This window comes from Argentina anserina, chromosome 4, assembly GCF_933775445.1.
Source record: "Argentina anserina chromosome 4, drPotAnse1.1, whole genome shotgun sequence".
Taxonomy (NCBI): Eukaryota; Viridiplantae; Streptophyta; class Magnoliopsida; order Rosales; family Rosaceae; genus Argentina; species Argentina anserina.
In genome coordinates this window covers 14,839,981-14,855,529 of record NC_065875.1, presented here as the reverse complement: position 1 = coordinate 14,855,529, position 15,549 = coordinate 14,839,981, and the positions used below count along the sequence as shown (strand labels likewise).

The 15,549-nt window shown below is 36.4% G+C and overlaps 1 protein-coding gene across 3 annotated transcripts; it reads right to left on the bottom strand.

Moving 5' to 3' along the window:
• Positions 1 to 239: 239 nt before the first annotated feature.
• On the bottom strand, positions 240 to 5,219 carry LOC126792600 (glutamine synthetase leaf isozyme, chloroplastic). 3 transcript variants are annotated; one of them, XM_050519007.1, is made up of 14 exons: positions 5,129 to 5,219; positions 3,632 to 3,898; positions 3,364 to 3,403; positions 3,165 to 3,268; positions 3,029 to 3,077; positions 2,796 to 2,902; positions 2,569 to 2,656; positions 2,312 to 2,440; positions 2,154 to 2,228; positions 1,851 to 1,904; positions 1,725 to 1,762; positions 1,477 to 1,636; positions 1,283 to 1,343; positions 240 to 631 (listed from the first exon to the last, which is right to left on the bottom strand). In XM_050519007.1, the coding sequence occupies exons 2-14, from the start codon at positions 3,880 to 3,882 to the stop codon at positions 492 to 494; spliced, it is 1,296 nt and encodes a 431-aa protein (XP_050374964.1). In that variant the 5' UTR covers positions 3,883 to 3,898; positions 5,129 to 5,219; the 3' UTR covers positions 240 to 491. The 3 variants fall into 3 exon arrangements, with proteins under 3 accessions (XP_050374964.1, XP_050374965.1, XP_050374966.1); XM_050519008.1 differs by having other exon boundaries at positions 5,029 to 5,150; XM_050519009.1 differs by lacking the exon at positions 5,129 to 5,219 and adding an exon at positions 4,132 to 4,154.
• Positions 5,220 to 15,549: the final 10,330 nt, after the last annotated feature.

Sequence of the window (15,549 nt, the reverse complement as noted above, 5' to 3'; positions counted from 1 at the left end):
CCTGCTAAACACACTAAACAAAGAATAAAGTTTCCCTTATCTTTTTTTAGAAATTTCTTTACACAAAGCAAATGAGTAATTGAAATCTCTTTTTCACATTCTTCCTGTAATAGAATAACTTGATTCTCATTTCTTCCACATTTCTCCCTAGTCTTAGTAAAGAAATGATCAAAGTGAAGCTAGCTCATAAAGAAAAAACAGTCAACAAAATGTCAGGATCATCCTGTCAACAATGCAATAGAGTTCATATGCCAACTGAAATTTCCAATGAACTGTCTCATAATTCATTACGGCTATCCGATCAATCTACAAGGTTCTCTCAATATGAGAAAACCATTCTAAGCATGAAAGGACCATTGAAATGAGACCTTTATTTACAGAGGATCTCCTCAAAGCATTTAAAGATAGAGAGAAAGCACTTCCTTTCACTTAGCATTATTCCAATTGAAACAGTACTTTAGGCCCCATGAATTACTTTCAACTTTGGTCACTCAGACATTCAATGCCAGTTTTTGAGCAGCAAGAGCTTCAGCCTCAAGTGTTGGCTCCCACAATAGTGTAGTTTCTGCCAGCAGTGCGGTCACAGTGTAAGGGTCCATGTTTGAAGCTGGACGGCGGTCCTCCAGATAACCTAATACAACAGTGAAGCAATATCAAAAATACTCAGCAATCCAGTCATGTACAAATTGCAGTTGAGCTTGTTTATCTTTAGAGCATGTGAATTCCATACGAGTACCCCATACACGTATAAAATGTTTTTCTTTTTCATGAAGCTTAATTATGGTTGGTGTTGAGAGTATACATCTCACATGGGAAAATGAGACCTAGCCTGTGGGTTTATAAGGGTTTGGGTCACTCCATCTATTGCCAATTGGTTTTGGATGTGAACCTCATATCACTTTATCAGTTGGAATAATCCCCAGTCCTTCATTACAAATCCAAGATGCAAGGGCAAACGGAAAATTCATTATGCAGAACCATGTACCACCTCTGTTGGAATTGAAATGAAGGACTAGGACTGATCCAAGCAAGCACCGAAAATTCATGCATATAATCCAAGATCATGCATTATGTGGCATTGATGAAAGAATTAAAAACTTTTTTTTCAATCTTTATGGACTTTTTGTTTAGAATGAATGGTCTAATCTTAAATTTGGTGCAACAACGTACTCGTTGTCAAGGGAACTGAATCCAAGAAATAATTCTAGAAATTTTAAAGAACACTTACATGATGTATAAGACATCTTTGAAAATGTTTAAAACATGTTGCTGAAAGTCATACCTTTTCCTTCCTTCTCAGTGTCACGACCAACACGGATTGAGGCACCGCGATTAGCCACTCCCTATCATATTAAGTGAGAGGTACTTATTAGCAAGCTAACAAAGGACACCATTTCTGCTCCTCAATCAAAAGGTCATTATATAAAATAAAAAGAGATAAAAAATTTATAAAAAAAACACCAAATTTATGCATACCCAAGAAAATTTATTGATGTTCTGTGTTTCATGCAATCCTGTCAATCTTCTTTCATTTCCTTCCCCATAGGCACTAATATGCTCTGTGTGGCGAAGAGACAGATTCAATATTGCCTTTTTAATAACTTCAAAGCCTCCTTCTTCCCTCATGCTCTTTGTACTGTAAAAGGCAATTATAATAAGACATTATGTAGGACATTTTCCAATTGAACATACTTTGATTTGATGATGTTGTGTTGTCCAAATACCTGTAATTGGTGTGGCATCCAGCACCATTCCAGTCACCCTATCAATGAAAATTGGAGGTTTGATTCATTCATCCATGTATATATACAGTAACCTAGGTACATAGGAGAACTCAAAAGCTATATTACCTCTATTGGTTTTGGATCAAGACTGAGTACAACACCAGCTTGTTCAGTTATCCTCTGTAATGGCAAGGCAACAAAAGAAAAACAACACACACAATAGCTGAGTAAATGGCAGAAAGCACCCAAGCAATACCAGTTCAAAGATACTATTCAGTTGCAACTCTGGCATCAAGTTTAGGACGAGTGCAATTTGTACAAATAAATCAACAGACTGCATCTGGTGGAGATCATTCTAGACCATTGTTCTCTTTCTTTATTGAATTTTAAACTATACATGGTTAATAATAGATGGGAGAGATGAGTTACCTCAAGAATGTATCTTGAAGCCCAGATATGGTCTCCAGCTTCAATTCCCACACTAGGACCAACTTGATACTCCCACTGCATGATGATAAGAACTATTACTGACAAAACAGGTTAAGATAATTGAATTCAGAAATCAAGAGAGATGGCAAGACGTATACCTGGCCAGGCATAACTTCCCCATTGGTTCCACTGATGTTAATTCCAGCATATAGGCAAGCCTTGTAATGAGCATCTGAAATGTCACGGCCAAACGACTTGTCTGCACCAGCACCACAGTAATAGGGACCCTAAGATAAACAAAATTGCATTGTTGGTCAGTACATATGCATGTTAATTATCTCTTTTTGGACACTAGCAGTTACTAAAAACATGAACATGTGAGCTGAACAGGCATAAGATCGAATTGAATAACAACCTGAGGACCTGGATAACCTCCGACTGGCCAACCCAAAGGCCATTTCACAGTGGATTGAAGTAATGTGTACTCTTGCTCAATCCCATACCTGAGAAGAGTGTCAAGATCAGTAATTTATCAATTCATATATGAAATTTGCAGACGAGGCTATTTCCAGTTGATATCAGCTACCAGACTAAAATCGTTATGGAACTTGGAAGTAAGACAAAAGCTTTAAAAAAAATTACCATGGAACTTCATCTATAACCTTCTGGTTGCTGAAAACCTGAGCGGCCTTGTGCCGTTTGTTTGTTGGGATAGGCTCGCCTTGGGGCGTGTATGAGTCACAAATTACCTATATAAAACACATGGAATGATATATATAAAATTTTGGTTGACGATGTTCTGTAATACCTATATATTTTAAGATATCAGCTTACAATGTAATATTAATGTATCTAAGTATTAGTATGATGCATACCAATATATTGTTGCCACCACGAAAAGGGTCCTTGAATATCGCTTGAGGACTGGGAAATAGAAGCTAAAAGTCAAGTTCGTGAAAGAATGGGGAGGTACAATCAAATATATACGTAAATCTGTAATAAGGATCTTACTATAAGATCACTTCACTGTCTTCACCGGGTGCCTGTCCGGTACTTGATCCATCATAGTTCCACTTTGGAAGCTCAGAAGGATGTTCAACAGGCTTTGATATCGTCTGAAAGTTTGAAAACAAAAAAAATACATTAGAACAAGAGTAGACATAACTTTTTTATATATACTATTGAAGGTATATATTAACATTCATCATACCCTTGACTTGCTACGCACATCAATACCAGACCCTCCGATCCTGTTTCAATATGATATGAATCATATGATCAAGACAACATTTTGGTGGTAAACTTGTAGGAACAAAATGCAAGTGTCACTCCTTACCATGATATATAACTTCTATGAAATAAGTTGCCTAACTTAGCTAAATTTCATGCTTAATATTCAAACTCCAGATTCAATCCAGTGAGAAATCAGCTAAAAACTTTATTATTGTTATCAGATGTTAGAAGAAGAAGAGATATACCAAATGTACTCGGCAATAATCTTGTCTGAGTATGGAGTAATGTCCAAATTTAGTAAATCCTCGACCCTGTTTATGGTATAGTCTGAATACTGGGACGCAGAAACTCTGAACTTGGAGCTTTTAACAACTCCTCTCTTATTCTGTTTCAACACTAGAGAACTCCACATCTTTCCTGTCATAGGGCTAGAAGGGATTGAGCTCTTTGTAATTCTCATCTGCCATTGTGAAGTTGGTGCCAAAATCTGTGCCATTTTGGCCTACACCTCACTGAGAAACATAGAAAGACATAGTATTGGGGTCAGAATTCAGCCAAATTCCAAGTGTCTGTTAAACACTCCGATCTAATCTGGTGTATGTCCAATAACTCGCTCCAATTTACAACCACTGACAAAGGTTTTGAAAGTAGAGGGAATCTTATCACCCACAGAAACTCCAACATTGAAAATCACAGATGAGATAAGTAATTAAGCAAAACTAAAAAAACCATTTTGTTCACTTACTAAAACTTCTGCTGTAGCCTACACACTGAGTGATTGGTTTACCTCTGTCTTATAAATTAATCTCTAATTTATGTAATAATGTAATATACCAAGAGTTTTTGAATTGTATACTTATATGCAAGCGTGTGAAATTGATTTCATCGATCAATGTAGTTTTTTTTGTCTTTTTTGAGTAATGACTACTAAATCATCTATTCTTGCTATTGTCAACCCAATGTTGAGCCCTTGTTTGTATACACATGACTTCTTTTCTAGAAATTATTCTCTTTGTGGTTGACAAATACATGTACATATGCAATTATAGTGTACAATTTGGTACGCATTGCTTAGCAGAAGACTAACAGCATATTTTGGATATCAGAATTGTTTAGGATAAGTTAAAGAACCATTAGGACAAAAATGAGGGAAAGTTGACATGGTAACTAATAACTGGTATGTCATAAATTTGTATTACTAGCAGTAAAAAGATAAAGATCTAAAAAACAAAAACCTCAAAAAGGCCTTTGAGAGGAAAATGACGTACAGAACTCCGTTATTTACATAAAAATGACTGATCCGAAAGTGATATGGTATAGTGTTTCTCAACCAATAGTTCTATATTCCAATGGTGTAATCATAGTATTATCTCAACTACAATTTATGTAGTCATGATCCACCCCCTAAAGCCATAGCAGTGTAGCACCAAAATGGCAAAACAGAAGTTTTTTATTTCTCAAAGAAGTCGGGTAGTTAAAGTTGCCGATTTTGGCATTTCAAAGAAAGAACAAGCAAACACAGAAAAAGAAAATATAGTAGTTATGAATCATCCATGTGTCAAAGACTCGAACTTTAATGTTTAAACACCACTATCAGATTCAGGCAAGAATGTAGCTAATTTGGTCAGACATTGTTACTTACAACTGAACTGATAACTAACCCAGCATTCATTTACTGTTTCTCCCATACAAGTTTACAGAGGCAAATGATGGAGAGGGGTGGCACCAGCACAAAAACTGACCTGAAGGTGCAAAAATGGCTGAACTTGGATGGAACTGGGTTGGTTCTGCGACTTCAGTTGGGGAGTTTGGATGTGCTTTGTAGAGTGAGAGAGAAACTAGATGAGGTAAGTTGTGTGAGGTTTTTATATAAAATAGTGGTTGATGGGCATCAGATTTGTTGCCTTTTCCTTAGCAGATAGGGGTGTGGATGAGTGGAGGAAAATAGTTTTTGGACCCTTAGGAGACTCCAAGAGAAGTTTGGATTAGTATATTTGAGATATAAGGTTGGCAATATTTTTCTATTCTTTCTTCCCCAGCTCCATACAATGAAATTAAGTTACTTATAAGAATAAATATAACATCAAAGTTGGGTTATCAAGTAAGAGTAATTTTACTAATTTGTGTTTTGATCTAACATTTTGATTCCGAATGTGTAAATTAGTTCAAAGTGTTTCATTTTACTGATATGTCATGTTATATTTTACATTCAGATTATGTATGATAAGTGTATCAAACTCAATGTATTCTCTAAATTTTGTTCATATTATAAAAATTTCAATTCATTTGATTTTTAATTTATTATGATTAATTTTTATAAAGTTAGAGAGAGATCTCAATTACTAACAAAAATCCCAAATATCAAAAAGCATTAACATGGACTCATTAACGCCGCTGAGTGTACCTGTGAGGCCGGACCCTAAACCCCTTTAATTTAGACTTTAAAACCTTAGGACCTTAATTTTAATCACAAGAAGTGAAGAAACAGGTGGAAGAAAGTCAAAGAAGCCATCTTCAATATTTGCTTTGCAATGCAAGGAATTATAAACTACTGAGGTTGACTGATAGACTCTACTGCCCTAAGGTACCAACTCAAAATCCAAAGTTAATTAAATTAAGCAGTAAGGTAATTGAATCTGTTGATGACATAGATGTAATACTGGTATTTTAGTTGCATGGACTTGAATTGGGTTGGATGATGCATGTTTGATACTAAAGCCATCTTTTTTCTTTCCCCCTTGAATCCTATTCCTAATTCTCCAATGAATGCCTGGGAATGGTTGGGAATGGTTATCGAAAAAAATGCCTGGGAATGGTTGTTGGAGAAAAAGACATGTTTATTGTGCTTTTGGGACCAGTGGAGATAAGGTGTCATATGCAGAGAAGGAAGATCAGAGATGCACATTTCATGTGCCATATATTGAAATGCTTGATCATCCGCTTAGAGTCACTACTTCTATCTCTATCTGGTCATTCTGGTGTATGGCTATCAAAGAATATAAATCATCATATACAATTATGCAATTAGAACTCTTCTAACTTGGACCATCTCCTACTATAGTAGTTGTGATTCTAAATTAGGCAGTCACTAGTTATGTGGTACACTAGTACGTATTCACTAAATCCCAATGACTAGAAAGAAATAGGTAGTTTTATGTCTAATCATTACTTCTCAATAGTTAGAAAAGATAATTAGATCCTTAATACAACTCGCAGTCTTACTTAATTACCTAATTTGTCCTATTTTCTCGATACAGAAACCTATGGAACCAATGTCTTTTTTTTTGTTACAAGCGAGGCTCAAAGAGCCTAAACAAAGCGGAAAGAAAAACTAAAAACTAGCTAGAGCACGAAACTCTCCTAGCCCTAGTAACAGCAGCAAGATCATCTATGTAGAACTAGGCAGCATGAACTGGAGGGTTGTCAAAATAACAAAATCCTGAGCATGATTAAGGCTTCTTTTAGCTAGAGAATTAGCCGTCATATTTGCTTCCCTGAATATGTGGACAATAGAGGTAGCATTCATGGACTTCATGAGAGCTTTGCACCCCTGCAACAACAACCCAAGAGGGTGTAAAGAGAAATCATCCTTTAAGAGCAGTTGAACAAGGATAGCCGAGTCAGATTCCACCTCAAGATTGTGGATATAAAGACTATTCGCAAGTTTTAGACCAAAGAATAAACCCCAAGTTCCAGCTTCAATAATCTCACAAGTGCCAACATTTATTTGAAAACCATTAATCTAATTACCATGATGATCTCTGATGACACCCCCTGCACCAATCCTACCAGCACGAGAGATTCTGGAACCATCAATGTTAAGCTTGTAGAAATTTTCAGCATGCATTGTCCAAGCAACAAATTTGTAACTGTAGACAATATCCACATGATTCTTTGCAGCAACATTATACCATTCATCAACATAACTCCAAATAACACTTTTGGGAACAAGGGGAATGTGAAAATCAGGGTCAAAAACATGCTTGTTTCGCCATTTCCAAATAAACCAACAGATAAACATGAACAAGCTACACCATTGGACATTTCTCTGGACTAAGCTATGACACTTAAGTTGAGCCAAAATCCAACTATCCCAGTCTAAATGAAAGGAGTTAGTAATAGCACTAGGTTTAGTAAACTCACTCCAAATGACTGCATATCTGGGGCAGTCCCGAAAGAGATGAAGCAGAGTTTCATCCTTCAAATTGCAAATGAGGCATGTTTTGAGAGTAGTGAATCCTCTCCTGGCTCTTTGGACATTGGTAAGCAATTTTTTATGCAACATTGACCAACCTAAGGTTTTGATTTTAGGAGGAATGCATAAATTCCACATAGAGCTCCATAAAGAATTCTGCACATTAGAGAAATCAAAACCAATATTATAGGCAGATTTTACAGAAAATTTTCCATTAGATGAAGCACTCCATATTCTGGTATCTTTGCCGCACTCCTCATAGCCAATAGGGATATTAATAATATCAGAAAGAACATATTCAGGGACAAGAGTTGCCAAGAGATTTTCATTCCATCCAGTGTCATTCCAGAAAGTACAAATCGGAGCAGTAATATCGATAATAGCATGAGGAAGGGCATGATGATATAAAACGTTAGAATAAAACCAAGCATCGGTCCAAAAGTGAATAGATTTACCATCACCAATGGAACCAATGTCTTTTGACATAAGGAAGCTAGACATTCTTCTAAAACTGAGGCATTTCTTTTGAACAACATTACTTGGTCTTTATTGTTGTGCATTTACCGTCACACCTAAATATTCAATAACGATATTGCTTTTAAATTTGCTTAAGACCATCAAATAATCTGGAAATACAATGAAAATATTGCAGACAAGATTGTGTAATTTCTAAGGCATAGACATAATTATCATCATATGTACGTGCTTCTAACAAGAGAAGCTAGCATTGAAAGATACTAACCATAAATTGAACAAAAGTACATAACCATGTCCAGACTCCGAACAATTTTGGGCTCCCATGTTTCTTTGGGGGTTTCCTCTTTTGGGTCCTTACTGATACCCTGCCTTCTGGGGCTGAACTTCATTAAAAACCCAAAATGTTAATCTCATATCTCATTTCACTCTTTTGAGCGGGATGAGAGCGGGACATGATGGAGGTTTTTGAGAATGTATTTCACTCGAGATTGATTTTGGTTAGGATCGGGACAAGACGGGTCTAATCCCACTGTCCCATGACCTTAGAATACATAACTTCTTATGCATATATGCTACTGTTTGGAAGGTCACATGACTAAGTCTTCATAATCGTCCCAAATATTGGTAGTAGATAGAGACCTTAATGTGGATTTGTTAGGGATTGTGTTGTTGGTTTGATCTGTTTCAGTGGCTACTGGTGCATATGATGTTGATTTGTTTCAGTGCTACTAATGCATATATGTTGTTGGTTTGATTTGTTTCAGTGGCTGTTGGTTTGATTAGTTGACAACAACTTGTGAGCACTGTGTGTATTAATCAAATTGAGTCTCAGCATAATCATAATGTGCCATGCATTTCCAAAATATCAAGCTAGTACTACTGTACGTACCCAGCAATTCCATAAGGTACCCTTAATTTTGAAATATCAAGCTAGCAAGTAGGATAATCTGTGACATTAAGGATGTATCAATTGATTCACTTCACTGCCCTTAAACTTTATATAAAGTTTTGATATATTATATATTGCCTTAAAATGGCGTATTACCTTATACATGCGAGTTTTGACATTGTACATTTGCTACCTTAATTGTTTTGAGCTCATGTGAGTAGCATTAATGCATATATGGTAATGTTTTGAGATGTTTTGTTGGACTAATTATATATTTTTGTCATCTTTTATTAGTATGTGGTATATGAATATGGAGGCATACACATGCCGAGGTAGCAATCTCCTAATTCTTCATCTTGTACTATCACAAATCTAAGAATTGTAAATCAACAGTAATGATGAGATATCCAACGGTTAAGATTAAAAATTATTTAATTGCGGAACGGAATGAAGCAAGATAGAAATGATTTGTCTCATGTCTCATTCTATTATAATAAAACGAGACACGAGATCAAGCTGTTTATGCCCACCCATAATAAAATAAGTGTTGCAAATCTGAACTGTTCCTATGTTGTCTTGAAGGTGATCATGATGCTCTAGCTGTTTGGTCAAAGTTTCCATGACCTCATAGACATGTCATTGGAAGAGAAAAGTGACATATCTAAACTAACAACCTCTCTTCTTCTTCTTCTTCTTCTTCTTCTTCTTCTTCTTCTTCTTCTTCTTCTTCTTCTTCTTCTTCTTCTTCTTCTTCTTCTTCTTCTTCTTCTTCTTCTTCTTCTTCTCAACTAGGTCAAATGGGGTGTTAGATGAGCCAGAGTTATTGCTATGAGCACATGACAACCAGGGCCGGCTCCTTAACGTGTGCAAGAAGAGCAACGGCACATAGCTCTAAATTTTAGAGTTATATATATATATATACTTAGTACATATATTAATTTTAAGTGGTTTAGTTGGTAATTTGAGGTTCACTCCCTTTCTTCTATCTTCCACTAGTTTAGGAATTATACACATCACTTAAGTGCATTTAATCCCCATTTATATATATTTTTACTTTCATGCTTTTGGCATATTTCCTTCCATCTTTTTCTTTAATTTGTAGATACATTTGTCCAAATATCCCTCATCATTTTTTTTGAATTTCCTTCATTCTTTTTTCTTAATTTGTTGGCTAGATATACTACTTATTCTTGATCTTTCTTTTTTTATATTTTTTTCACCTATTAGTTTGTTTTTAATAGATATTTTGTCAAGAAAAAAATATTACAATTACATTGTCAAATAAATGAGAAAATAAGATATAATTAGACTTAAATAAAATAAAATAACCGAAATTTGTAATAATGTTTTATAACTAATTTTTTTAATAATATATTTTATGTAAGACCTTGCGGAAAGTTAGGGCCACAAGTTCTGGCAAATGGCCTCCAAATGTTTTGAGACGGCTATGAAGACATCATGAACTTCAATGGAACATGATCGATACGAAGGCAAGTGACGGGTATTTAACTACTTCCTCTTTCAATTATCAACAAGTCTCCATCAGAAAAATGTTTATAATATCAATAAACTGCATAATTCACTCCGACAGATTGTGAAGATGTGCCTTTTGTCCCATACGTACTATCATACAGTCACACCTAAAAAAAAGATTGTAGCCAAATAGTAAATCGAAAGGGAAATCTTCTATTAATAAAGTCACAATAAAAATTAATATTAATAAAGTCATAAGAAAATTAGAATGGTTAAATTTTTAAAGTGCTAAAATTACCCATGATTTATCAAGATATATTTATTCTTTAATTAAAGTCGAATGGATAAGATAGTAATAATTGAAGAAACACAAGTCAAAAACTCAACCTATGAGAAAATAAAATTGGCAGAATTATCTCCACACGAGACAAGGAGAGAACTACCACGATCACGATTGTGAAGATTTAGGCTCAAATGACGTTGGAGTGGATTTTACTCTTAAGTACAAATAGTGAGATTACATTCATTAAACCCCTACGGTTTCATGCCAAAGCTAGTATGCATAAACGCTCGTGATTTCATTAAAAAAAAATTGTACATCATAAAATATTTTCATGTAAACTAGGACCTAGCATGCATACATATATGATTACAACATTATTGGAGATTCTTCTAGTACGTGTTCTTAACTTCTTGTCAAGTTATCATTGATATAATTAATTCAAACATGAATTGGAAATGCTTTCAATCCCCTTCAATTCTTTTGGGTGTGGCAAGGGACTGAAGGGGGTTAAATCATTGTTTACTTGTGAATATGGGAAAAGATCGTTTATCGTGGAAATGGGGAATGCCTTTGAATTAGGGTGGTGGTATATTTATCATTACTACAAGGAAAATAAATGGTACTTGTGTTGCTTGCTGACACAAACTTAATATTTTGGTGCAACAAATTGGTATGGAGGGTGATGCCTCACACCATGAGGGTTCCAACTTCCTAGTAGTCATTATCATAACACATTTTACTTTATTCATCCCCCATTATATGTGAGAGGCTGCCATTAAATCCCACTCACTTAGGTCTCTTACCATTTCTTTGGAACTCCTTTGCTATATGCATTTGTTTAGTTCCCTTATTTCAAGATGAAAAACTTAAGAGGTCCAAAACCATACCAATTTTAGAACATAAATCTTATATATTTTATATTGTCTTTGTTTTGATAGGAAGTTGATAGAATTCTTAAAAAGGCACTATTGTGACAAACACTTGGGAACCACACCATAAGAAATTTAGAACTTGAATCTTTTAAAGAAATTAACATTTTTAGAGTTTCAACGGTAAATTAAATTGCAACCTCTCATAATTTATAAATTCGAAATATTGAAAGATAGTCGGTTTGATACACAAGTGGTTTTAACCGTAGTGATAAGTGATGAGTATCGTATCTACATATATCAATGTTTAAAAAAGGTGAGTCTTGACTCTGGAGACAAGACAAGTCAATTTCGCCTCAAATCTCTATTTGTAAGACTTTTTACATGAAAGACGTCGCCTTTAGCTCGCCTTGGCGCGCCTTTCACGATATATCACGTATTGAAATAATTTTAATATTATTGTGGATATGTATCCAACAGCTCTAGTGATAAATGGAGAAAAAAAATTAAATGGAGAGAAATATAATTTATGCGTTTGTTAATTTAAAATGTATGAATTTAAAGTATTTTAATTATTTATTTGAATTAAGAAATATTTTTATTCACATTTATTTTATTATTTTATTACAATTTGAATATTTATAAAGTACGAAAGACTTTATTTCGGCCTCTTAAAACTTCAAAGGTTTGAGGTTTTGATAAAACGCCTCACCTTTATGCTTCGCCCTTTTAACGACATATATTGTCACGACCTGAACCGCTCCGCCGTAACACGATATTGTCCGCTTTAGGCATAGCCCTCACGGTTTTATTTTTGGGAGCTCAGAAGCACCTTCCCAGTGGGTCACCCATCCTGGGATTGCCCTGGGCCAAGCATGCTTAACTTCGGAGTTCTCCTCTCTTCCGAAGCCGTTGAACCCCTAAAAAGCCTCGTGTTAGATAAAGGTGGGCATGTACATATAAGACGCATCACTCCCTCTCCATTGGCCGATGTGGGTTATTACAATCCACCCCCCTTGGGAGTCCGACGCCCTCGTCGACACACTCGCACCACACGACAGAGTGGCTATGATACCAAATGTAACGACCCTAAAATTTCGAGCATAAAAACTCAAAATTTAAAGTCGTTAAACACCAAAACAATCTCAACGAATCGAAATCATTTTAAATGCACAGCGGATCATCACTGAGTTCTCAGTACAACTCAGAAAAACCAATTATTAAAACTAAATTTATAATTCGGCATTACATAAAATGGGAATGTAATAATCCTCACAATCTCTCACAAAACTCACCAATAAGTCCTCACAAATTCTCACACACTATTCTGAAAATGAAAACCACACCACAAGCAGGATAATGAATAACTTTGAGACTACGGAGTCGTCTCTCAATCTCCACTAGTCAACACCTGCAGAATTATCCCCTACACTATCGAATTGGTGCACCGGGATTGTAAACACAAAACCGGTAAGCTTATAGCTCGTATGAGTAAAATGAAAAATATAATTCGCATATCAATATATACGAAAAATCACAAATCAACAAATATAAATGCCCTCATGAGTCAATGGACGGCCCATCTGGTTGTCCCAAAAATATATGAAATGAAAGTGCTCATGAGAAATCGGGCAACCCTTCTGGTTACCCAAAAACATTTATAATACGAGTACTAATGAACGCTGGTACACATCCGTTACCCCTCACGTAGTACACCGCCGATATTGGTAACCACCCGTTACCCAACATCCAAAATAATATGAGTACTCATGAGCCGATAACCACCCGTTACCTCATATGCAGTACTCCGGCAGACAGACTAGAGCTCTAACTGTATCGTAACTTTCACCCGGCCAAAGACTAGGTTCCGACTTGCCAAACACGTACAATAATCTCACATCATATTGTACAAAAATCAAGTCCGAAGACAAATCAACATTTTAACAATCTCCATGTTAAAATCACGTACAATAATCACACATCATATTGTACAAATTAATTCACATGCTCATCATATAATTCTCGTCATCGAAATGACCAATTCCAATGAATTCATAACAGTATATAATATAGCAAACTATATATATAAGTACTTATTTACCATTTATACAAATATATATATTCCACTATATCATATACATGTCGTATTTCAATATTTAAAACTCTTGCAAAAATCTTGAATTCACCGCAAGGGTAGATTCGTAAATATGTGAGATTTTACTCACCTTATCGATTCGAGCGTAATTCCACAATTTCCTAAGATAATTCATTTTCTTGATTTATCGATCACCTTGAAAATATAAGAAAGAATTTAGAAACGTTTCGTAAACCTTTAAATGCCAAAACAGTAATAATCGGTTACTGTTAAGCAAATTTGGGTTTTACGAATTTACTGTTCACTGAGCACTATTCACTGGGTACTATTCATGTATTACTGTACAAATACACATCCAATACGTATTTCTGTACGATTACATACTGTTTACATATTTTTATACGTATAAATACTATTCAAATGTACGTACTGTCTCAGTAAATAATAATTACTGAATTATCCATCCGAAATTACTTTTTACATTTACTAAAGGTAATTTACATTTACATTTACCATACGTAAATAAAATTTACTTTTACTGTACGTAAATTACTTTTACATTCACCGTACGTAAAAATAAAATTTTACAATTTACTGTGTCGGAGTTACTGTTCACGTGCTGCCGCACGTGGCGGCGCGTGGGGTACACGCGCCTCCTCCGGCAGGCCGCGCGTGGCGCTCACGCGCCACTCACTGTGGCAGCGCGTGGGGCACACGCGCCGAGCCTAAGGCCGGCGCATAGCACGCCACCGCCGCCCCAAAACCATCCTCCTTTCTTCCTACGGTAGTAGACCACCTCCTACTCCTCCCACGCTCCCCCACGCGCCGCCTAACGCGGCGGTAACCTCACTCTCCTCACCTCCTCCGATCTGCCTCCAATCCATTCAAAATCCAACAACAATCACAACCAACCCATTAATTACATCAAATCATACCTTAATTGAAGTTTAGAACTTCGATTTATCACCGGAGAAGCTCGGATCGTCGGTGGTGCTTCGATTCCTCGGGGTGGACTGAAATCGTGCGGTTTTGCCCCTGAGTCGATAGCAGAGGGCTCCAAGGGCGAGGATCGGCGTCGTGATGCTCTCCTCCGTGCCCTTGCGTCGCCGAAGTGGTGCTCGATAGTGGCGATGAAGCTTGCGGCCTCGGGTTGGAGAGCGGAGGCTCACGACATCGTGAGGAGATGCGTCGACCTCGGGGTTTGTAGAGGGAGTCCGTGCGACGCGATTGGAAGGGGCGGTGTTCGTCACGGCGGGCTGGACGGCGAGATCGCCGGTGGGGAGTTTTCTGAGGGTGAGAGAGCTCGGGGAGAAATCGCAAAGGGGGAGAGAGAAGTGAAGGGAGGCGGGTGAAGGGTTTCCAGAAATGGAAACCCTAATCCCAAAATTTTTCTATTTATACTAGTTTCTAAAATCGGAACGAACTTCCGACATTAATAACTTTCGCGTCCGACGTCCGATTCGAACGCGTCACATGTCCACGCACTCGTATCGACGAGCTCTACAACTTTTGTGAAGGAAGTTTTCACAAACGATCTACGGAGTAAAAGTCGATATATACGTTGCGGAAAATTTAACGTTTTTACTAACTAAACGTTCTGAAACGTTTCCGTTCAAGTTTCGTAATTTTGCAAGCGATTCAAATTTCATTTTAACGAATTTCCCACTTAACATAAATTAAACAATCCAAACATCGTTCTGAAAAATCGGGTTATTACATATATCCAAAAGTGAGTCGTCGTAAATTCAAGATTAGAGTTCAATTCTCTTCTTTTCCGAAAAACATAAACGGAACTGAAAAGAGATCGGTCGTCTCAACCCGACCCGATCGCAAATTCGCAATCGCATCAGAAGCAAAGCCAACGGCGTTGTGTGTGTGTGTG